The sequence below is a fragment of the Ceratotherium simum genome, chromosome 39, assembly GCF_057802395.1.
Source record: "Ceratotherium simum simum isolate JZ-2026a chromosome 39, ASM5780239v1, whole genome shotgun sequence".
In the NCBI taxonomy this organism is placed as follows: domain Eukaryota; kingdom Metazoa; phylum Chordata; class Mammalia; order Perissodactyla; family Rhinocerotidae; genus Ceratotherium; species Ceratotherium simum.
Window position 1 is genome coordinate 15,316,465 of NC_141938.1, and position 23,147 is coordinate 15,339,611.

Sequence of the window (23,147 nt, forward strand, 5' to 3'; positions counted from 1 at the left end):
CTGGGGCTGTCACATGCTCTCCTGGCTCTGGGGTCACTGGCATCTTCGGCATTCCCTGGCTTGTCGATGCGTCACCCCCATCTCTGCCTCCATCTTCACGTGGGGCTCTCTGTGTGCGTCTGTCCAGATGTCCCTTCTACCAGAACACCGGTTACACTGGATTAGGGGCCACCCTCACGCCCTCGTTGTAACTGACGACACGTCTACGACGACTCTCTATCCAAATGAGCCCCTTCTGAGGTGCTGGGGTCAGCACCTCCACATGTGAATTTGGGGGGACAGTTCAAGCCACCAATTGCTCTGGGCTGTCAGGTTTCTCTGTGTGGGTCTGGTTTCCTTCCGCTTTGTGGTGACAATGTCCTGTGGAATAACAGACCCCCGCCCTCCCTCCCGCGTCCACCGTGGCGATGCGTGGACAGGGCATGAGGAGGAGGTGTTTGGGCCATGCTGGGCTCCTCTCTCGGGGCGCAGGGAGGTTCAGGCGCCACATCGGGGCAGGGGCCACGGGTGGGGACAGCCCGTGAGACCCACTGCGGGGTGTGTGGGGGTGTCGGCCACCTCGATGACAGGGCCCGGGGTCGGGTGCACAGGCTGCTCCTGGTTTATTCTGCTCGAGGCCGTGTGTGCTGCGATCCTACGACGGGACGAAGGCCCAGGCGGGTACACATGCACACACACACGCCACAAACAGCCCCCTCGGAAGGAGGCTCAGTCCGATGCAGAAAAAATGTATTTATTTCCAGGATATTTTCAGGTAACAAAAACCACTAACTACCATGTATTAACAAAGGTGCCAAATACGGTGGGGGGCACGGGGGAGGGTGCTGTGGGCGAATGCACGGTGTTCCTCCTATGCCTGGTGACACCTGGTGAACGGGCTGTCACCATTGGCGTTAGGGTCATGACGAGATTCAGCCCCACGGTTAGCACAGCGTGAGCCTCTCAGTGCAGGAGGCTGGCTCGGGGGTGTTACGGGATGCCAGGAGACCCGAGGCTGGGGTCTCCATCCGGAGGCCTCGTCCTCTGGGGACCTGGACGCAGCCACTTTCTCCAGGGACCACGGCACAAGTAGCTAAGGCAAGCAAGCGCGGGTGCGGGGAACAGGTCCGGCCCCACGGGCCGGGGGCTTCTGGAGAGGCGGGTGTCCAGCGGAGCGGGGTGTCGGGAGGAAGGGGCCAAGGGGCAGCGTCGGGGCACCCGGGAAGCCTGGCCAGCATGGGCTAAGCGGCCACCAAGAGGCCTCCTTTGGTCCGTCTGCTCACGCAGGTGCTGTGGTGACCCCCCCCGGGGTGCTCGGTCCCCTGGTCTGGAAGGAGCTAGAAGAATCGGAGGAGGGGAGCAGAGCAAAGTGACGGCTGTTCAGATTCCTCAATAAGGCACAGAGATGGGTCATGTCATCTCCTAAAAGGCCGCTCTCCTGAGAAACTCAATCTCCTGCTTCCTGCAGATCCAGAAAAGGGCCGTGTGGCCCCGCAGCCCCTGAGCAGCCGGCCCAGCATCACCCTCCGACGCCCGGCCTTGGGGCAGGCAGTGACCTCAAGACGCCACCTGTTTTCCTCTGTCTGCACGCTGAGGGTGGGGGTGGGGGCAGAGGCCAACGGTCCCTCTCCTCTCCCAAAGGGATTCCGTCCCAGGTTTTGTCCCGGTACGGGCGGGGGGTAGTGGGGCCTCTCTCCTGTAACCACACCAGGGCACTGGAGCTCTAAACCACTACGGGGAAGAGCGCGCGTCTGTGGACGCGAGTGACCGTGGGCAGGAAGGCCAGAGGCAAGCTGGCCCCACAGCAGCCAAGGAGCGCAGCGCAGAGCGACCGGGGTGGATGGACAGACAGACAGGGGCTCAGATCACTGCACAGAGGCGGCAAAGCCGGCTCTGGCCGTCCCCAAGGGCTCATCCCCGTGAGCCCTCCTACTGCAGGTGGGCGGGGACTTGGGAGGACAGAGATATGGACGACCCCACTATACATCAAGTCCCTCTGTCGCCCGGAGGGGCCCAGAATCTGGTGCCAAGGCCTCCCTCTTCCTGGGCATGCGGCGACCGCCGAGACCCCGAGGGGAGAGGGTGTGGCCACTACACTGTTTTGGGGCAAATGTTTTGGGGGCAGAAGGAGCGTCCTTCTGCTGGACGGCAGAGGCTGGACAGCTCTGGGCAGTGTCTGCAAGGAGCTCGGCTCTTGGGACTAAGATGAAGGTGGGTGTGGGTCCTCGAGAGCCCCCAGGGTCCGCCCGCCCGGCTGGGAGCCCTAGTCCACCAGCCCCTCCTGCCGTCCCAGCTGGGGGAGGGCCGAGCCGCTGCCTGGAAAGGGCAGGGGTACAGGCTTAGGGGCTCAGGGGACCCAGGGTGGCAGCAGGAGTGGGGGGGGAGGCAGGCTGGCCGCTCCATCTAAGGCCACTGGCTGCCGCCGGCCGGGTAGCTGGGCACGGTGGGGTACTCGGGCAGGCTGTTCCCCGAGAAGTTGTTGTACTGTGCCTCCCGAGACGGCGGGTTCCGCCAAGTGCCCGTGTTCCACTCCGTCTGCGCCTTCTGGAAGCTTCCGCCGGCCCCCCGGTAGATCTTGTGCACCTGCAGGGGTGGAGGGCAGGGGGGCAGAGAGCAGAGAAATCAGCGAGGGTGTGTGTGATGGAGAGACCTGCTCGAGCTTCAGGCAACGCTTTTCTTAAATGGATTACCAAAGTAACAGAAGGGTCTCTGTGGAAACTAGAAAACGCAGAGACGCCGAGATCAGGGACTCAGAAGGTCCCAGTCGCCTCTCGGTGTGGATTTCTGCTGCCTCTTTGTGGCCCACACCCAGCCACAAGCTCTTATTTCTGGCTGGCCGGTTGGGGCCTGTCTCTCCCTGTGGACGGCTCGCCCGACACTCACCGCCTCAAGGGGCGGCGCCTGGCAGGAGAAACTGGGGATTCCTTGGGCCTCCTGACGCGGGCGCGTTAGGCCCGGAGCCCCCACAACACAAACAGCCGTCTCTGGGCGGGCAATTATCTCCTCAGCAGGGACCCCTGGGGACGGACCACGGACTCCTCACCGTCCAGAACGACCGTGCCCTGGGAACCCCGCGCTGTACTATTCTAGAAACCGCGGCAAATTCAAGAAGCAAGACAGCAGCGTTTTCACTTCAGGCTCTTGATCATTAGTGAAGCTGAACGCTTTGTCATTTCCCGCTGGAATCGTCTTTCTTCTTTCCTGCGAACCACCAAACCTGGGGTGCTCCTGCGGATCCCGACAGAGGAGGCCTCTCTGTCTTGTTTTGGGGGAGTGCACTCTACTTTGAACCCCGAAACCCCTGCTTTCCCGTGCCTCCCAGGCATCTTCGGCTGGTATTAGCATTCGGTTTTCCGAGTAGAAGATCCCGGCTGGAAGGTGGTTAGCTCCCCGTGGACCCCGTCCTGGAATCTCGCCGAGACCCACCGTGGTGTCTCTAAGCACGCTCACAGTTTCTGCTCATCTCTCCCCTCTTGTCCCTTCAGATCATCCAGACAGCTGAAAGGATTTTGGGGCGCAAATATGGGGGCGCCGAGCTCTCCTCTGTCTCCCAGACAAGGGCACGGATCAAATAGCCCAGACTGTGACTGTGCTGTGACCACCGGGATTGCACAGCAAGGAGGCTTGACGGGGCTCCAAACCCAGTTTCTAAACATCACTGGCAATCCTGTCGCCTGGCGCAGGGCTGGCTTCTGGAGCAGCGCCCCCGTGCACAGCAGACAGACAGCCAGGACGGCCACCCCCGGGAAGGCTGGGGCGGACGCACTGTCAGCCTCGTCGTCGCCTGTTGGCTTTCACGTAGTTCCGGAACAACCCTCATGTGGCTGATGAATTCGGGACCGCAATGCAAAGGTTCCCCGCTGGAAGTCTCCATTAGGCGGAGCTTCCCACGACGCTGGAGACGGTTGGCACCTGAGCGCTCGGGACGAGGTGGCCGCGATGGATGCGCTGAATTTTTAGTTTTATTTGATTTTACTTAATTTGAATTTAACTGTAAATGGCAACACGTGGCGGGGCAGGCAGGGTCCTGGCTAGAGCAGTTGAGGGTGCAGACAACGGGAGGGTCTGCCCTGCTGACAGAGATCACCCCACTTCCAGGACACTCAGTCTCTTACGCCTGAAATGCCCCCCAGCAGGCATGGGGGCTGAGATGAGCCCCCGCGGCCAGGGGGTCGGCAACAGGAAGCGTGGGAAGAAGCTGGACGTCCCAGGACCCAGAGGACTTACCTTCATGATCACAATGGCCATCATGGCGGCTGACATGGAGAACATGATGGCTGGAAGCAGCATGATCACGGCGGCCCCGACACTGGTCTGGAAGAACCCGATCGCTGCCAGCCAACCACTGCAAGGAGAAGAGAGCGTGGGTGCCAGCATGTCCACCAGACCCTGCCCACCATTCTTCATATGTAAAGAACTCCGAGAAATCAACAAGAAAAAGACAAACAACTAGCAGAGACGGGCAATTTGTACAAGGACTACCAGGAGGCCAATAAACATAAGAAATGATGCTCAGGGCTGGCCCCATGGCTTAGCGGTTGAGTGCACGCGCTCCGCTGCTGGTGGCCCGGGTTCGGATCCCGGGCACGCACCGAGGCACCGCTTCTCCGGCCATGCTGAGGCCGAGTCCCACATACAGCAACTAGGATATGCAGCTATGACGTACAACTATCTACTGGGGCTTTGGGGAAGAAAAATAAATAAATAAAATCTTCAAAAAAAAAGAAAGAAATGATGCTCAAACCCACCAACAAAGACATGCAAGTTAGAACAAGGCATCATTCTTCTACCATTATAATGGCAAACCTCGTGTGTATGAGGGAAGGAGATACGAACACCACCTTGTCAGTAGGAGTGTACGCCCTTTCACCCCAACTACTCTAATTCTACTTACAAGAATTCATGCTACAGCAGTTGTTTGTAATAACGAAAAGCTGGGAGGAACCTAAATGTCCACGGGCTGGGAACGACACAAACACAAATTATGCTACAGCCACAGATGGAATACTGAGACACTAAAAAAACAAGAGGAAAGAAAAAAAATTGAAGATCTGTCAGGTACAGCAAGAGCCTAAGAACCCTGTTACGTTCTCAGACCATATAGAAGAACATCCATCTTGTTACCCACGTTTGCTGCTGGGAGCGGGGAGACAGGAAATATGGAATTTTTGAGAATATTTTTTCTTAACAGGTAATAAAACCACGTGGCTTAAGGTTAAGATCCAGGAAAACTTAAAAGAACATACACTAAATAGTCTCTCTCTCGCCAACCCCCCTCCCCAGCCCAGAGGGAACCAACGTAACCCATCTGCCATGTCTCCTTCCAGAGAGCATTTATAAAAACGTGTGCGTGTGGGTATCATCTATATACTACACATGTGTACACACGTGTACACGTGAACACAGCACACACGCTCTATGCACAGTGCTCTGCACTTCCAGGGGCGTGAGCAAGGGCAGCAGCCGGAGGGCGCAGGGGGCGCTGGGTGGGATGGACAGGCAGCTGGCGCGGCTGGACGCTGTCCTGTGGGCAGGGGCTCCCGGGAGGGGAGGAGGTGCTGGGCCTGCTGGGGGCGTCACTCTGGGGACGAATGATCTCCCACCGGACCTGGGCCCCAGAACATGGAGTTGGGCGGGTGGGGGCCCAGCCCGCGGATCGTGGTCTCCGGGGAGAGTGGACGCGCCCACGGGCGGGGGATGTAGAACGGGGAGCCTGCTCCGCCGCGGCGGCACCAGCCTCCCAGACACGCCCAGGAGCCAGCTGGCGGCTGGCTGCTCCCGAGAGAACAATCTCATTTACGACCCGGGATGACGCCACTCAGGAACAGCGGGTGATAAACCGGCCTCGCTCAGCTACAGACAGTGAACCAGCCTGCTGCATCCCAGCTGCACCCGGAAGAGGCCGAGGGAGAAGTGGTGGGGAGCAGGGAGGCTGGAGAGGGGCCTGGAGACGGAGAGTGGGCACCAGGGAGGGGACAGGGGCGCCAGGTGCTCCCCTAGAACAGAACGAGGGAGAGGGGACAGAACACGAAAGGATAGCACAGGATGCAGCCTGCAAAATCTGTGCGGGAGTCTGGCCGATCCTCAGAAGGTTAAAAGAGTTACTAGGTCACCCGGCCATACCGGGGGGGAGACCCGAGAGAAACGAAAACGTGTCCACGTGGAAACTGATAGGAATTTCAGAGCAGCACTACTAACAATAGCAAAAAAGTATAAACAGCCCCATTGTCCATTGATGGATGAATGGATAACACACAACGTGGTCCATCCACACCAGAATACGACGCAGCCATGAAGAGGAGTGAAGCCCTGACACAGCCACACCGTGGATGGACCTTGAACACACGATGCTCAGTGAGAGAACCAGACACACCGAAGGACACACGGTGTGTGATTCCATTGATGTGAAATGTCCAGAACAGGCAGATCCACAGACAGAAAGTGGGTTTGTGGTTGCCAGGGGCTGGGGGTGACTGCTGATGGGGACGGGGTTTCTGTTTGGGATGATGAGAATATTCTGGAATTAGATAGTGTTGATGGTTGCCCAACCTTGTGAATATACTGAAAACCAGTGAATTGTACACTTTTTAAAAGGGTGAATTCCTGGTCTATGAAGTGTATCTCAATAAAGCCATTATTCTAAAATCCCCGACTGTGGGAATCTCTCCAGGACGATGGAGCCCACAGATGAGGGAGAGCTTGAGAGAAACACCACCTGGGAAATGCGCACCCCTCACCTGCAGCCTGATGTGAACAAACCTCTAAAGCAAAACTTAAATAAAAGCCACACGGAATCCTGAACAGGGAAAGGATGTTCATGGAAATGCGGCGGAAATCCACACAGAACCTGTGGTCTGGGAAGGGCACCGCTCCTAGCCCATCTCTAGTTGTGGCTGAGGCCTGTCAGGGGCTAACAGGGGAGACGGCCACGCTCTGTCCTGTCTGCACCTTTCTGCAAACCTCAAAGTAGCCGGATATAAAAAGCCTATTTAAGAAGCAGTAGTGGCTGGCCCAGTGGCACAGCGGTTAAGTGCACACGCTCTGCGTCAGCGGCCTAAAGTTTGCAGGTTCATGGGCCGGCCCTGTGGCTTGGTGGTTAAGTGCGCGCGCTGCGATGCTGGTGGCCCGGGTTCGGATCCCGGGTGCGCATCGAGGCACCACTTCTCCGTTCATCCTGAGGCCGAGTCCCACATACAGCAACTAGAAGGATGTGCAGCTACGACACACAACTATCCACTGGGGCTTTGGGGGGAAAAATAAAATAAATAAAATCTTTAAAAAAAAAAAAAAGTTTGCAGGTTCAGATCCCGGGCGCGCACCGACACACCGCTTGTCAAGCAATGCTGTGGTGGCGTCCCATATAAAGTGGAGGAAGATGGGCACGGACGTTAGCCCAGGGCCGGTCTTCCTCAGCAAAAAGAGGAGGATTGGCAGATGTTAGCACAGGGCTGATCTCCTCACAAAAAAAAAAGAAGTAAATTTAAGAGACATGGATGGTGTGAACACTTCTGAGCACCTGGCCATGCTAAAGAATTAGGGTTGCCTTCTTAGGTGTGAACAGCATCGTGCTCACGTGTATATATATTTTTATACATTTTAAAAATCCTTCTCCTTCACAGTTTCTCGGGGAAGGTGTGCCGAGGAGACGATGGGGGACTGGAGTGTGCGGGGAGGGACAGAGACCAGGACAGGGGACCGGCGGGGAGCCGCGACCGTGGAGCCGGAGACGGGACAGGGGCTCTGAGAGCCGCCCCTCTGCGTGAGGATGAGCCTGAGCCTGGAAGGCTCCACAGCAAACTGTTCTCACCGGGAGCTGCTCCTGCGCCCACCAGGAATGCCCCGGGCGCTGGGACCATGCGCAGCTCGAGGTCGCCCGCCCCCTGGTGGTAAGCCGTGGGACTGCCGGCCACCCGGGGCCAGGAGAGGGGAGACCACAGGATGGGGAGACCCAGGCTGCACTGTCTGGGGTGAACCCAGGCTGGTGGAGCTGCAGCTCCAGGGTCCCAGCTCCCGGCCCGGTGCTTCCTGCACCGACCCCAGGAGGCCGAGGGCACTGCAAGTGCAGTCTCCTCCAGGCACCTGAGCCAGGCTCAGAGGTGCCTGTGCCAGAACATTCAAAGAACCCGGAGCCAGGAGGGCCAGCTGCCCGCACACTCACAGGAAGTGAAGGGGCTCCGGGTGCCGAGCCTCCCAGAGACTTGCTCTGCCTGGGCCTTGGTCTCCCCATCTGCAGAATGGGAGTGATGTCGCCCCTTTATGAGGAGCAGACAAGTCAGTGCACGGAAGGGCCTGGACCTGCTCGCACAAGCAGTGGTATTATTACTATCATCATCATCCTCTTAATTTTACAGAAAAGGAAAACGCCTCAGAACAGCCCCTTCCCCGAGGTCACCACCTGCTCGGGTGCCCGTCCCCTGCCCTGTTCCACCCCCACTCACAGAGGGAAAGGAAACTCCTGAGGGGGCCTTTCCACAAGCCAGCCCCCGAGGAAGGTGCACACTCCGCCTGCCCCGCGTAGAAACGGTGGCGGTGGGGGCACCGGACAGAAAAGGGCTAAACAGCAGACCGGAGGCTGTGACTTCGGAAAGGCCAGCTTGCCAGGCTGGCCTCCAGTGGCATCTGGGACTGCACTCCGGGGGCTCCCCCGCCCTAAACTGTCTGTGCACACACGAGGTCCAAGCCGAGCACCTGCTCTCCTCCTGGGTTTGGACTCTTGTCCGTGCCGGGCGGATGCCCTGCATGACTCCAGTGGGAACTCTGGGCCTGAGTCTCTGAGCCCCTGAGACGACACCTCACACGTGCTGTCACGTCTGGTTTGGGGGAATTAGGCACGTCCTGTGGGACTCCCCTGGGAGAGGACTCTGGAAGCTTCTGCCTGGTCTCCCTGCCCCTGTCCCACGTGCCTGTCCTCTGCTCACTTTGTTTCGTGTCCTTTCTCTGTATAAACCACGGCCACCAGGATGACCACTGTGGAGTCCTGGGGTCCTCCCAATCCCCGCACCTGGGGGCGGTCCTGGGGAACCCAAGAGAACACCTCACTGGCCCTCCAGACCCAGATCTGGGAGGGTGTTAGCCAAGAAGAAACTCAATATTCAGAGCCCATCTGCTCACCATGCGGGGAGGGGACGACGTCAGGGAGATGGGGGCAGGGGAGAGGTATTCTGGAAATGAGCCGGCGAGAAGCAGATGCCTCGAGGCTCTGTGCAGAGGAGGCGGGAGGACCCGGTGGGAAACAGAGAACACGGAGGGAGCTTCGAGGAGCCGGGTTCACGAGGCTGTGAACACCCAGACAGGCCACAAAGAACAAGAGAGCGAACAACTGTCTCCAGTGAGGAGGACAGATTGTGGCGGCGCCCCCAGCGGACAGAGAGAAAGAGCGACAGGAACGAAAACCAAGAAAACCACGGCAACCTGACGCCCCAAACCGAGAGCTAGACAACCCACAAGTGGAGTGAGAGAAACTCGCAAAGATGTGAGACCAGAAAACTTCCCGGAATGGGGGAGCTCTGACCACACAGACAGATCGAGCTCCTGACATTCCGAGAAACAGCAACCAAGAGACCACATCAGGACACAGCCAGGCAGCACCTCAGCCGTCTCCCACCCAACACTGCATGCTGAAGATACCTGCGGGGTGGGCAGGATGACAGCCCCAAAGACGTTCCCATCCTAGTCCTGGGACCTGTGGACGTGTCACCTCACATAGCAGAGGGTCTCTGCAGATGGATAAAGTCAAGGCCCCTGAGAGGGGAGATGACCCTGGATCCCCGGGGCCCAGTGGCATCACAGGGTCCTCATCAGAGGAGGAGGGTCAGAGGCAGAGAGAGACGGGAGATGCTGCGCTGCGGGCTGTGCAGACGGAGGAAGGGGCCCCCAGCGCAGGACGCGGCGCCTCTAGAAGCTGGAAAAGGCAGGAGACGGTTCTCCCTGGAGCCTCCGGAGGGCCAGCCCTGCCCGCACCTGGATTTTAGCCATTGAGACCATGTAGGACCCCCAACCTCCAGGTCCATGAGATGACAAGCGTGTTTCATTTTAAACTAAATTTGGCATAATTTGTTACAGCAGCCACAGAACCTTCACATAATACCACAAAGGCAGACAAATTGGAGACAGACACCCGACCCTGCTGGCTGGCACCTCCTCGGAGTGTTTACAAGAGCAGGGGGCAAACTTCTACTCCCTTCCGGCCATTACAAGTTTCGGGGTCTATGTGTTACAACACGCAGCCCTTGCTGATGGATACACGCGTCTTCCTCGTATGTCTACAGTTCACACGCGTCATGTTGGCACGTTTATCGACACGGCCCCCGCGGGCCTGGCTTACCATGCACCCCACCCGGAGAAGCCGACTGCCTGGATGACGGTCAGAACAAACTGGGCTCCAAAGATGAAGAAAAACGCCATGAAGTTAAAGGAGCTGTCGGCTCTGAAAGAAAAAGAAAACAGAGCCATTACCGAGGCCCCGGCCCCTCAGAGATCACGACCCGAAGGGGGAGGTGTGTGGCGAGACGGCAAGGCGGGGGCTTCTTTCCTCCTTCAAATAATGACAAACCCGCCGACTCACGGATTACCACACCTGTGCTCAAACTGGGTTCTGACCGCAGGGGCCAAAACACGGCACCTCTGTAAAGATGCTACATCGACGGACCCCTTACTGGGAAGGAGCTGGGGCCATCCTCCTGCATCTTAAGGGCTTTACTGCATCTGGTGTGGCACACCCACGTTCACGCGGGTATCAGAGGTTAATCTGGGAAGATGGTGCCTCTCAAATTCGAGATGTTGTCCACACTACACCGGTTTCTGCATGCTGCCCTGAGGCCATGGGGCGGCTGCAGAGGGCCCTCTCCCGGGCCGTTTCCAGTGCACTGACGGGAGGGCAGGTGCTGGGGGGACCTGGAGCCGGAGGAGGGGCGGGAGGAGGCAGGGAAGCTCTCGTAGTGCAGGGCTGCCCCCAGGCTGTCTGCAAAGCCCTGCACATTGCTGTGTTCTTGCACACGGCTGCCCAAGACAGCCGGGGACCCCAAGTCACAGCCCCTTCTAGCGTCTGCAAATATGGGTGGGTTTCTGGAGGAGGGCACCAGGGGCCCTTTCTGACTCACTCTGACAGTCTGGGATTCAGGGACCATCTAGGGGCAAGCATGGCACACGCCTGGGCAGCAGGGCCTGGGGGGTGCGATATCCACAGCAGCACGATTCACAACAGCCAAAACGTGCAAAAATCCAAGTGCCTCAACGGACGAATACGTCCATCCACACACTGAAGTATTACTCAGCCGTGAAAAGGAGTGAAGCCCTGACACAGCCACACCGTGGACCGACCTTGAACACATGATGCTCAGTGAGAGAACCCAGACACAGAGGGACGCACGGTGTGTGAGTCCACTGATGTGAAATGTCCAGAACAGGCACATCCACAGACAGACAGTGGGTTTGTGGTTGCCAGGGGCTGGGGAGGGGATGCGGAATGACTGCTAATGGGGATGGGGTTTCTTTTTGGGGTGATGGAATGTTCTGGAAATGGAGGTGATGGTTGTACAACCTTGTGAAGATATTAGAAACTCTGAGTGGTTAAGAGGCAGTTATTACAAAACGGGCAGCTTGATTTGATCTGCAGACTGGATATAAACTGTCATCTAAACTGGACAAGAGAAAGGGACGGTTACTAATCCCGGGGCAGGGTGACAGATGCAGACCAGGGCCCAGGGCCCGCGCGCCCACATGGAGCTGAGCACACACCTGGCTGGGCGTCCCGGCTACTCTCAGTTCTGAGCTGACCAGCAGCCCCAGACACCCCCCCGAGACCCCCTCGGTGCAGGCCGCCCGCACCCGACTCACCGGAAGGCCTTGTACGCGGGCCGGAACCAGCACACATAGCTGCAGGGGGAGAAGAGCAGCAACCAGACCAAGGCCAGGCCGAAGTTGGCTCCTGAGCCGCCGCCGATCCACCAGGCCAGGCAGGCGACGAGGTTGACGCCCAGGGTGGCGCAGTAGACTGGGGAGGGGACGAGGACAGTGAGCTGGGACACCTCCCACCCCGCTGGGAGGGCCGGGCAGGGCTGGGATGCCAGCTCCCATCGGCGCAGGGACCACGGGGCCGAGGAGGGCTCAGGGGGACGGGGTTCCCGCCCAGCCAGCCCCACCGGCTCTGTCTACCACACCATATCCCTGCCGGGACGGAATTTTATCAGAAAGATGAGATTTATTACAAAAACCTCAGGCTCTCGCCACCCAAGGACGGGGCAGCTTCGCAGCCTGGACCTGTCCCGGGGCTGGGTCCCCGGGGTGGTGCAGGGAGGCCCCCACCCCCCTCCCCTGCCCGCCTGCTCACACAGCCACAGCCGGTAGATCCTCTTCACCAGGACCTGGTGCTCGATGGGGATTTCGTCGGAGAAGTTCTGGTAGAAGCACGGCTTCAGGGGGATGAACTTGGGCAGCGGCGGGAAATTGTTCTCCTTTCCTGCAAGGACAGAGAACACCGCGGAACAAAACCAGGCTGGGTCAGCTCAGTCACGGCCCCAAAGACGTCCCGTCCTGGTCCCAGGACCTGTGGACGTGTCACCTCATTTGGCAGAGAGGACTTTGCAGATGGATTAACTTGAGGCCTCTGAGATGGGGGATGACCCTGGATCCCCGGGGGCCCAGGGTCATCACAGGGTCCTCATCAGAGGGAGGAAGAGGGTCAGAGGCAGAGAGAGACGGGAGACGCTGCGCTGCGGGCTGTGCAGATGGAGGAAGGGGCCCCAAGCCCAGGACGCGGCGCCTCTAGAAGCTGGAAAAGGCGGGAGACAGTTCTCCCTGGAGCCTCCGGGAGGAAAGCCCTGAGCACACCCGGATTTAGTGCAGGGAGGCCCATGTGGGACCCCAACCTCCAGGACTGTGAGACGATAAGTTTTAAGTCACCACGTTCTTGGTGATTTCTTCGAGCGCTCACAGGAAACACAGACTCCACGGCAGAGCCCAAATGCTGTTAACACCTGAGACTCCAGGGAAAGTTCTGGCACTCAGAATGTACGAGCTTCCTGGGGACGCTGTAACTAATGACCACAAACTAGGGGTTTAAAACAACAGAAATTTATCTTCTCCCAGTTCTGGAGACCAGACATCTGAGATCACGGTGTCACAGGGCGACGCTCCCTCCGGAGGCTCCATGGGAGGGTCCTTCCTGCCTCTTCCAACATCTGGGGCTCCAGGTGTCCTGGGCGTGTGGCCGCAACGCCCTGATCTCCGCCTCCGTGGCCACATGGCCCCTCCCTGTGTCTGTGTCCAACCTTCCCTCTCCTCAGAAGGACATCTGTCATGCTGCAGTAGCCCCCACTCCAGCGTGACCTTATCTTCGCTACTTACACCCGCAAAGACCCTATTTGCAAACCAGGTCCGTTCACAGGTCCCGGGGTCAGGACTTGAACATGTCTTTTGGGGACACGATTCAACCAAGAGCATGCTCCTCAGCACGGCTGAGGACACGTTTCCTGGGCACTGACGAAGGCCAGACAAGGAACAGAGCAGACAGACCCCTGTCCTCCAGGGCTGCCACCCCACAGTAGGGGACCACAATAATTGTAATAACTGAGCAACTGTGTGCTGTTCGAGAAGGTGCCGTAAGGGAGGAGAGCTAGGGGGCAGGCGGGTGCCGCCAGGGACAGGTGCTGGGGGGGCAGTCAGCTGTGATTTAAAAGGGAGGTCAGAGAGGGCCTCACTCAAAGAGGAGCATTTGAAGGAAGACTAAGGAAGTGAAGGAGGGAGCCCAGTGGATTCTAGGGGAGGGTACTGCCAGCGCAACGGCCCTGGGGTGAGCACCTGCCTGGCTAGGAGCGCTGAGAGCAGGGGTGAGAAGCCAGGAGGGCCAGGCAGACCACACCTTGTTGGCCACTGAGAAGCCTCAGGGATTTACCAAGCGACACGGGGTGCCATGGAGCACCCTGAACCTGAGGGGAGGGGGATTCGATCTGCTCTGAGCTCGCCCCCTTGCCGCCTCCATGATGAGACAATGGGAGGAGGCCTCCAGCCTCACCCCCTCCCGGGAGCCGGCCCGCAGGGGTCTCGCCAGCACGGGACCACAGTCTGCGGGTCACGAACCCCTCGCGTGTCCCCATCCAAGCCCTGTGGCCGGGTGCCCAAGGCCCCGACAACAGCTCCCACTCGCCCCCCAGCCCCGAGTCCTGCTCTTCCCTCGGGCACCGGCCCCCCTTTCCTGGCCTGACGTCCGACCCCACACCTCCCGCCGCCCACAGTGGGGACGGGGCAACGTCCCCAGCAGCCAGTCCCGCCAGCACGCATCGTGATGGGAGGGAGGCTGAAAATCACCAGCCAAGTCGCCCGGCCCTCTGAAACCTTGGTTTCTCGGCAGATAAAGAGGCTGGGAGACGCCCTGCGCAGTCTTGGGACTGGGGGTCAGGGTGCCTGCCCCAGCCCTGCCCCCAGCCGGCTGCCCCCGGCCCGCCTGGCCGCACTTACTCGCCCGTTCCCCCGCAGGACGGGGCAGGCAGCCCCGCGGGCTCTTTGCTGCCAGCCTCCCGCCACCTTCCGTCGGGGAGGGAGGCTGTGGTCTCACACATGCAGGTGTGAACCCAGGTACCCAAACCTCTGCGCCCACCACAGTGTCAACCACAAAACGAGCCCCAAGGCAGAAGGTCTGCAGGGCCAGACCCTCGCTGGGATGGCTCACGTGGAAACCGGGCGTCTCCTTCTCGTCCGACTCAGCGCCAGGAGGCGACCCTGACACCCATCAAGAGGTGTGGGCCCATGGGGGTCTCGGTGGGTCCCACCGCCCAGGGACACTTCCCAGAGGAACAGAGAAGCCAGAAGGCCCGCTGCAGGGCCCTGGGCAAGACTCACCGGACATTTCTGCTGTGATGACTGGCCGGGGCAGAGCCTGCAGCCACCTAGAGGAGAGACAGCCATAGTCAGGGGGTCCCCGCGAATGCCGGTGACCCCGACAGCGGCTGCAGGCCCAGGCAGCCACCAAGGGTGCTAACCACCAGGCCGTCCACGGGGGTGTCTGGGCTCTTGCCCACAAGGCCAGCCCCAAATGTCTGACCCCAGTTGTCACCTCGCCTCAGAGCCTCCTAGGGAGCATCTGCACTGATGGGGGGTCAGGCTGCAGCCCCATCCACCCATGGCTGGAGCCAGGACATTCCTGGGCTCCTGGTGAACCCCCCCCAACTGCTCTCCCGCCTCCTCTTCCTCCCCTACCCCCCAAACATCCCCCACAAGCAAAGGATGGCTCCGAGTGCCTCCTTACGGCCACAAGGCCCGACTTTCGAGTCACCAAGAACTGGGTTCACACTTATTGCTGTGTGACCTCAGGCAAGTCACACAACCTCTCTGGGTGTACAGTTTTCACCCCTGTGAGTCTTGCAGGGCTGAGAACCCCACTGCAACCCGAGTGAAGTAACCAGGGACCAGTCAGGCACCCAGCAGCTCTTCCTAGAAGGAGCCACAGGAGTTTGCGTCATGGAGTAGCCCCACACACTATGCTGCCTACAACGCTCACAACTGAGCAGAATTCACCAGTTCCACAAGGGCTCTGGGTGGACAGTGCCACCTTCAGGAAAGGGCTGGGCCAACGGGGCTGAGTCTAGTGCCTGCCCAGTCCTCAGGCCACAGCTGGGCCTGAATGGTCCCCCATGCCTGGCACCGCAGCAGGTGGGCACCCGGGCCTGGAGGCAGGCGCTGGGGCGGGAAGCGGGGGACGTGTTTCTCACCCAGAGTCCAGGTGAGAGGTTCCAGTGACACCGAGTTCCCCAGGGCCCACCCCTTAGCTCAGTAACGGCCCCGCCCGGACCCTCCGTCTGTCCTGGCCCAGCCTGCCTGCAGGACTGGTGGACTTGTGCCCCATCCCAGTGTCTGTCCACTGCCCCGGCTCCCCGGACAGAGATCCCCCCTGCCCTGCCCCAGGGGCTGGGAGGAGCCGGCTGCATCCCTCTCTGAGGGCTCCAGGGTGGGCTCAGGGCAGGGACATCTCAGGGCCCTGCAGTGCCCGTGCGGTCAGACAATGCACATCTGCTGGACGGACAAACGGGCCCTTGCAGTCCTCACACTTTGGTTCTAGTCCTAGCTGCTCTGTGGCAAGACCCCTCTGGCCACCTGTGAAGCACAGGAAACGGGACGGCCTCAAAGGAGCCTCTCGGTCAGCTGAGTCCAGGCCGGCGGGCTACACCCCGGTGAAGACACACCCTGGCCAGCCACACCCTTCAAGACCCAGGACGCAGGCAGGGAGGTGCCACCCGGGGCCTGGCTGTGCCCGCACTCGGCTCAGAAGCTCCCCTCCCCCTGTACAAACCCAGGCCCTCAGCAGAAGCGGCCGCCCTGAACCAGGGACCCTCGGTCACCACGGCCCCGCGTCTTGGTCAACAGACACCAACCTGGTTTTGGGGATGTGTTTATTTCCACACATCAGATCTGCTTCCTGACACCCGAGACAAAGGGGACACGAGGCCAGCAGACCGCGGGCTCAGGGCTGAAGGCGGCTGGAGGAGTGAGGCCCGAGTGCCTGGCTCCACGGCCCGCTGGACCCCCGCTACGCTCAAGCCCGGAGAGAGCTCAGTCCGGGCAGAAACACGCCCCCACAGGCCAGTGAGAACAGCATGGGTCCTGGCTCCAAGGCTGGGAGGCGTGAGCGTCTCTAAAACTCTCCAGGATGGCGGCCCCGCGGACGACAACGAGGGAGGCGGGGGCCCGCCCGTGGAGTCTGAGCGGAGGCTGAGGCCAGCGGGGAGCAGAAGACGTTCCCGAGGCCGGCGGGCCGGGGCCTAGGTGTCGGGGTCCAGCCGGCGGCACTGGGCCTCCAGCACGCCGCGGAACACGAGGAAGCGGTGGTTGAGGTCGGGCCGGGCATGCAGGCGGAAGCGGGTGCCCAGGGCGCCGTCGGGCGAGGGCGCCCCGTAGAAGACGCGCCGCACGCGGGAGTGCACCAGGGCCATGGCGCACATGGTGCAGGGCTCGCGGGTGATGTAGAGGTCGTAGCCAGTGCACACGTAGGGCAGGCCGTCCGCGTCCACGTCCTCATCCAGCTTGCGCACGGAGCCCGCCCGGACGGCCTGGGCGGTGGTGGCTGGGGCGGAGGAGCAGGCGGGGTGGGGCCCGAGGTCGTAGGCGCCGCGGCCCTGGCCCTGGGCCACCAGGTCAATGCACACCATGGTGGCGTGCAGCAGGGGGCTGGCTGGGCCGCTGCAGTCGTGGGCCGTGGCCAGCACGCGGTCTGAGCCCGGGTCCACCACCACGGCCCCCACGGCCCTCAGGCCCCTCGCGGCCGCCTGCTGCGCCGCTCGGATAGCCCGCTCCATGTGGCCCTGCATCGTGGCCCGCTCCTGCGCCGAGAAGAGCCGCCCGGCCAGGGCGCGGGTCACCTGCCTGTCTTCGTGGAAGGACGTGGGCCAGTGGGCACGCGCCTCCTCAAACTGGCCCCTGGTCAGAGGCGGCCGGGCGGGCACGGGCACCAAGAAGGGCTGTCCCAGGCCCTGGGCGTCCACGGCCGGCCACGGGAGGAGCTCGGCGAGCGAGCGCGTGCCCACGGCCGGCCCCGCCAGGCACAGCAGCATGTCCAGTGCGTGCGGGTGGCTGGCGTCGCGGCTTGGCCGCACCCTCTTGAGGTGAGACTGGGCGGGCAGCGGATGGACGGCCGACACCTCCTTGAGCAGCCGCGAGGTCTGGCGCTTGTCGAGGACGGGCGCGGCGTAGGCCAGCACCAGCTCCACGTCCCCGGACTGCTGCTCGGACAGGACCGGCAGGGCTTGCCACGGCGCAGGCTCCGGCTGCGGGCTCCCGGCCTTCTCGTCCCCACGCTGTTCTGCGGCGCCCACGGCGGGGTCCATCCTCGGCAGGACTGTGGGAGACAGAGACCGCAGCAGAGCATCATCCGTCAGCCGCGGGAGGCGCGGCTGAGCCGGGGAGTTCGTCCCAGGAGCACACCGCATCGGGAGGCTCGTCCGGAGCTCCGGCCCAAGTACAAGGCGTCACAGGCCACGCTCTCGCCCACGTCCTACTAACCCTGGGTTTGCACGGAGTTTATGATCGGCCCTGAGCTGACATCCGTGCCCACCTTCCTCTACTTTGTATGTGGGACGCCGCCACAGCATGGCTTGATGAGCGGGGTGTAGGTCCACGCCCAGGATCCGAACCTGTGAACCCCGGGCTGCCGAAACGGAGCACGCAAACTCGACCACTACGCCACAGGGCCGGCCCTACACAGAGTGTAAACTGCCACCAATTTTTTTTTTCTTTTTATTTGAGCTGTGCTATGAGCTGAAACGCCCTGGATCTCGGAGACTTAATACGGAAGACAGAGTGTAAACTATCTCAGCTGTTTTACACCGACTACATGCTGAAGCAATAATACTTTGTGTGTCTCAGGTTACATAAACATATTCTTAAAATTAATTTCGTCAGTTTCTTTGTACTTTTTAAAAACGTGGCCTCTAACTGCTTGTACTGCTCGTGATGTGCCCCCTAGCTCACTCCTCGCCCCCTTGGGCCCCAGTTTGTTTATCAGCCAGGCCCCTCGGAGGGCACATGAGGTCCTCTCCCACCACGATGCGTCCTGAGCTCGCAATACAAGTCTGACAAATGTACGTTGCCAAGGTGCTGGGGGAGCTGTGGGAAGTGGGGGTGCCCCTCATGCACTCCTGACGCCTGTGCAAGGCAGGGCCCACAGGAGAGCCCATGGCGCCGACTCTGAATCCTGCTCCCGGCACACAGCCTGCCCCAGGCCACAAAGCTCCCACTGTCTCCAGGGCAAAAAAACAGACACAGTCTCGTTTGTCCTTTCCAACTACAACCCCTGTCTGACTGAAACAAAACAAGCCACAAATAAAGGAGGCTGCCAAAGGGACGCTGCTGGCTGGGCCACCAGCCCCTAGGGAGGACGGATAAAAGTCACAGGACGGTCACCACCTGACCCAGCAACTCCACTCCCCTCCTAGGTATGTGCCCAAGAGAACTGAAAACACACGTCCACAGGGAAACCTGTACACACGTGTCCATGGCAGCACGTTCACAACGGCCAAAAGGTGGACACAACCCCAGACTCCATCGACAGATGAATGGACATGCACAATGTGTCCATCCACACACTGGAACATGACGCAGCCATGAAGAGGAGTGAAGCCCTGACACAGCCACACCGTGGATGGACCTTGAACAGACGATGCTCAGTGAGAGAACCAGACACAGAAGGACACACGGTGTGTGAGTCCATTGATGTGAAATGTCCAGAACAGGCATATCCACAGACAGAAAGTGGTTGCGTGGTTGTCAGAGGCTGGGGAGGGGATGCGGAGTGACTGCTAATGGGGACAGGATTGCTTTTTGGGGTGATGGAATGTTCCAGAACTAGACAGAGATGATAGTTGCACAACCCTGTGAATGTACTAAAAACCACGAAAACATTTATCATCCATGGGTGAACTGCACGGTAAGCGAACTGTATCCCAGCAAAGCTGCTGCTAAAGAGAATGAGAAGAGAAGGACGTGCGATGGGCGCTGGGTCAGCAGACCCCAGACAAGGCCGGGCGCCTCGGCTGACAGTGGCTGGTCCTCACGCTCCCACGACTGGGCTCCTCTACTGCTCCACTGACCCGGGAGGGAGCTCTGGGACTGCCCCTGCTCTAAGGGACTAGACAAGGCTCCCTGAGGTGGAGGGACTTGCCGGGGGCCACACGGCTGGGATGGGCAGAGCCGGGATCTGACCTGGCAGCCAGATGCTCACCAGCTCACCGACTCGCAGGCTCCGGCCCCTCTGCAAGATGGGTCCTTACCCCTTCACAGAGAAGAAATAAACAGGCTCTGCAGAGGGTGATGCCCACGGCCCACCTGCGACCTGCGCCCACACACAAACGCTCTGCTTGAAGACACCAGGGGATCTGAAGCGTGGCTGGGGCAGCTGCTGCACCCCAGTTCCTCTTCTCGGGTCACCCCCCAGCTCCTGGCTCCCCACCCCTCCCCCCGCTCTCTCCTGGGGCCCTGCCCAGCTCAGCCCCTTTCGTCCGCTTCCAGCTCCCTCTGCCAACACCTCCTGTCTCCAGGGGGTCCAGGGGGCGGCCGCAGCCTCCTCAGGCCCTCCGTTTACATTTAAGCAGTAGTGCCCGAGCCTGCCACCTCCGTCCAGGGCAGGGAAGGTTCAATTGCGAAGGCAGCCCCTTCCCCACGTGCCGCAGCCCCTGGAGGGTCTGGCTGGACCAGGGAGACGGGACCCGTACCAGCCTGTCCTCTCAGTGGCTCAGGACCACCCACGCCCCCAGCACCCCCCGGAAAATGGGCGTGCTCTGGAACTCCTGGGGACAAGGGGCAGCTGGTGGCACCCAGGGGCTGTGGGTCTGGTGTCCCAGCAGCAGTGGACCCTAGCTCCAAGAGGGAACAGGAAATGGCACGTCTCCAGTGAGCCAAGTCAGGCTCTGCAGGCGACACCCAGTAATTAAATTTCAGGCACGAGGCCTTATCTTATCCCCAGACGGGGAAGGAAAGAGCCTGGACAGGGTGCGCTGTGGCCCTGCCCCAGAAGTCCTCGCCCAGCCCGGAAAGAAGTTTCCCGGCCGTCAGACCTCAGACACCTGTCCTAACCCCAACCCCAGCTTCCCCCTCTGCGAAACGGGAACCATCCCTGTCACACAGCGCTGTCTGGGACACAAAGTGAGAAAGAAAATCCACGCGAGGCCTGGCAACGACCCCACAGCTCCTCAGGGGCCCAGGGCCCTGACTGCGGCGGGTGAAGTCCAGGAAGGCTCCTCGGAGGCAGTGACCCACAGCTGGGCCCAGAAGGCCGGCAGAGCAGGGCAGGGAGTCCCGAGCAGAAGGAACAGCCAGCGCTGGGGTCTCAGATGCACCCACAGCCCCAGGGGGTGCTGGTTCCAAATGCACTTTCCAGGACTCGGTCCCCCTGAAAAGGGAGGCGCCCGCAATCCGCATCACCAACAAGCCCCGCAGTGGAGCGGGGTCACCGGATGACATATAGGACGCCACGTTAAATTCGACTTCCAGAGAGGGTCACCTTTTAGGAGCAAGTGTGTCCTGTGCAATCTTTGGGACACAGTTATACTGAAAAATAAAAAAAATCAGTCGTTGTTTATACGGAATTCGAATTTAACGGGGCGTCCTGCGTTTTTACTTCCTGAACCTGGCCACCCTATAAAAGGGCCTTCTGTTAATGAGAGTTCGAGAACCTCGGAAATGTGGGATGCGGGAGGAGACCCCTTATCCCCAGGCCAGAATATGAAATAGCCTGGACAATTCACACTTGCAATAAGCATCAGGAAGCATTATTAATGTTCGGGAGGGACCCTGCGCCTAAAGCGGGCAGGAAGCTGGAAACGGGGCAGCCCAGAAGCAGAGGGCTGGCCGCGATGACCCGAGGGCAGGCGCACCGGAAGCAGCTGGACCCACGGGGCCTCCACGTCGGGCCGGAGGGACGCGCGCGCGCGCACGCGCAGAAGGGCGACGGGCGAGGGGAGCGGGGTTCCGCGGCCCGGCCGTCCCGCGCACACGCGCACAGGCGCCGCTCCCCGCGCCCGCCCCGGCTGCGCCCTCGCTCCCCCGGCGGCCGGCGCCCCCAGCGTCCGAGACCCCGGTGGCTGCCCCCGCTCGCCTTCCGCGGGAGCCTGGACTGCGAGAGCCCGAGACCCCGTGGCCCCGCGCTTACCTGAGGAGACGGGCGCGAGCGCTGCGCTTCACCAAGTCTTAGCAACCGGCCGCCCGCCCCACTCCGCCTGGCGCCGCGGGGCACGACGGGAGCGTAGTTCCAGGGGCGGGGTCGGCGCGCGGCGGAGCGGGGCCCGGACTACAATCCCCACAAGGCCGCGCGGGCGGCCGCCTCGCTCCGCCCCTCTCCAGAGCGCCGCTCCCGTGACCGGGAGTTGAGCGTTGAGTTAAGGGTTCGAGACCCGTGGGGGCGGCCGAGAAAAGTCGGACGCTGCGGTCCCTTTGGGAAATCAGCAGAGTAGGGAGACTGAGGCAGAGAGGCACACGACACCCGCTGCAGTCACTCCCCGAGCCCAGTTTGCTGCTGCCCTGTGGTTCCGGAAGGGCTGTTCTTGGAGACCTGGATGGAGTAGGGTTCCAATTCTGGTCTGGGGCTCAGGCTGACTCCAGGCCTCAGTTTTCCCATCTGTACTTGACTCTCCTGGGCAAAACATGCTAATTTTATGAGCTAATCCAGTTATTCATTCTAGTCAAGCAAAGTTAACCCAGTGATTCTCAACCACGAGCAATTTGTCCCCCCACCCCCAGGGGACACTGGGCAATGTCTGGGGACATTTGTGGTTGTTACGACTGAGGAGTGCACTTGGCATCAAATGGCATCGAAACCTGGAGGCCGGGGATGCTGCCCAACACCCGACAGTGCAGAGGACGCCCCCAAAACAGAAGCGGCCCCAAACGTCCACAGTGCAGAGGTTGGAAGATTCCGGTTTAACCCCATTGCTAAGTCAGGAGAAAAAGTCAGGTCTAAAAGGGTCCTGAAGGGGAAAAAAAATGCGATTTTTCCATTTTCTCCTTGCTCCCCTCCTGCAAAAACAAGGAATTCTCCACCAAGATCCATCAAATGTCTACCTGGGAGGGGGTGGCTGGAGAGGAGACCCCACTTCCTGGGGTCCCCACCACCGCCCAGCTCCTCAACCCTGCAGGACCCTGAGAGTCCATCCCTGTGTGTTTCTCCTCTTAGTTTGCACAGCATCATCTGGTGCCCGATCTATTCCTGCAGCTGGTCACTTAACGTGTGCTTTAGTTTTTCTTTTTTTACACACTTCTCCATCCCTGGATGTGCTACTCAAGCTAGCCAAGAGCCCCTGCTTTGCTGATTATTACAAAAAAAAAATTGGTAGCCTTTCACTGGGATGTCATTAAAAGCAATGTGTAAATTTTCTGCATGTAAAACAATGAATCTCTTCACTGTATTTTTCTGCCTATTTTTAATTTCTGAAAATACAAAAAGACACAGAGGTAGGGATGTAAAATGATGCAGTGGCTGGGGAAAACAGTTTGTTCTGCAAAAAGCGGAACATAGAATTACCCTGTAACCCAGCAACAATTCCACTTCTGGGTATAGACTCAAGAGAATTGAAAGTGGGGACTTGAACGGATACTTGTACACCGTGCTTATAACACCATCATCCACAAGAGACAAAAGCCCCGCCAGTCAGAGCAGTTCCCTCCCCCTGGTCACAGTGATTGGTTCAGGA

At 60.1% G+C, this 23,147-nt stretch overlaps 2 protein-coding genes across 4 annotated transcripts; both read right to left on the reverse strand.

Moving 5' to 3' along the window:
- Positions 1 to 717: 717 nt before the first annotated feature.
- SCAMP4 (secretory carrier membrane protein 4) lies at positions 718 to 21,697 on the reverse strand. Of its 2 annotated transcripts, none has more exons than XM_014796002.2 (7): positions 21,611 to 21,697; positions 14,815 to 14,861; positions 12,308 to 12,436; positions 11,815 to 11,971; positions 10,304 to 10,405; positions 4,207 to 4,324; positions 718 to 2,562 (listed from the first exon to the last, which is right to left on the reverse strand). In XM_014796002.2, the coding sequence occupies exons 2-7, from the start codon at positions 14,819 to 14,821 to the stop codon at positions 2,383 to 2,385; spliced, it is 693 nt and encodes a 230-aa protein (XP_014651488.2). In that variant the 5' UTR covers positions 14,822 to 14,861; positions 21,611 to 21,697; the 3' UTR covers positions 718 to 2,382. The 2 variants fall into 2 exon arrangements, with proteins under 2 accessions (XP_014651488.2, XP_087281955.1); XM_087425829.1 differs by lacking the exon at positions 21,611 to 21,697 and adding an exon at positions 16,344 to 16,480.
- ADAT3 (adenosine deaminase tRNA specific 3) lies at positions 16,345 to 21,688 on the reverse strand. 2 transcript variants are annotated; one of them, XM_087425828.1, is made up of 2 exons: positions 21,611 to 21,688; positions 16,345 to 17,803 (listed from the first exon to the last, which is right to left on the reverse strand). In XM_087425828.1, the coding sequence occupies exon 2, from the start codon at positions 17,790 to 17,792 to the stop codon at positions 16,731 to 16,733; it is 1,062 nt and encodes a 353-aa protein (XP_087281954.1). In that variant the 5' UTR covers positions 17,793 to 17,803; positions 21,611 to 21,688; the 3' UTR covers positions 16,345 to 16,730. The 2 variants fall into 2 exon arrangements, with proteins under 2 accessions (XP_087281954.1, XP_087281952.1); XM_087425826.1 differs by lacking the exon at positions 21,611 to 21,688 and having other exon boundaries at positions 16,345 to 19,898.
- Positions 21,698 to 23,147: the final 1,450 nt, after the last annotated feature.

What these genes read in the sequence shown, in the direction of transcription:
- ADAT3 (XM_087425826.1), bottom strand. Translation starts at nt 17,894, where the DNA reads ATGCGGTGTGCTCCTGGGACGAACTCCCCGGCTCAGCCGCGCCTCCCG.
- SCAMP4 (XM_087425829.1), bottom strand. Translation starts at nt 16,375, where the DNA reads ATGTGTGGAAATAAACACATCCCCAAAACCAG. An exon ending in GATCTACCGGCTGTGGCTGT is followed by an intron (nt 11,972 to 12,307) that starts GTGAGCAGGCGG and finishes TCCCCTCCCCAG; the next exon opens with TCTACTGCGCCACCCTGGGC. An exon ending in CCCGCGTACAAGGCCTTCCG is followed by an intron (nt 10,406 to 11,814) that starts GTGAGTCGGGTG and finishes TTTTTCTTTCAG; the next exon opens with AGCCGACAGCTCCTTTAACT.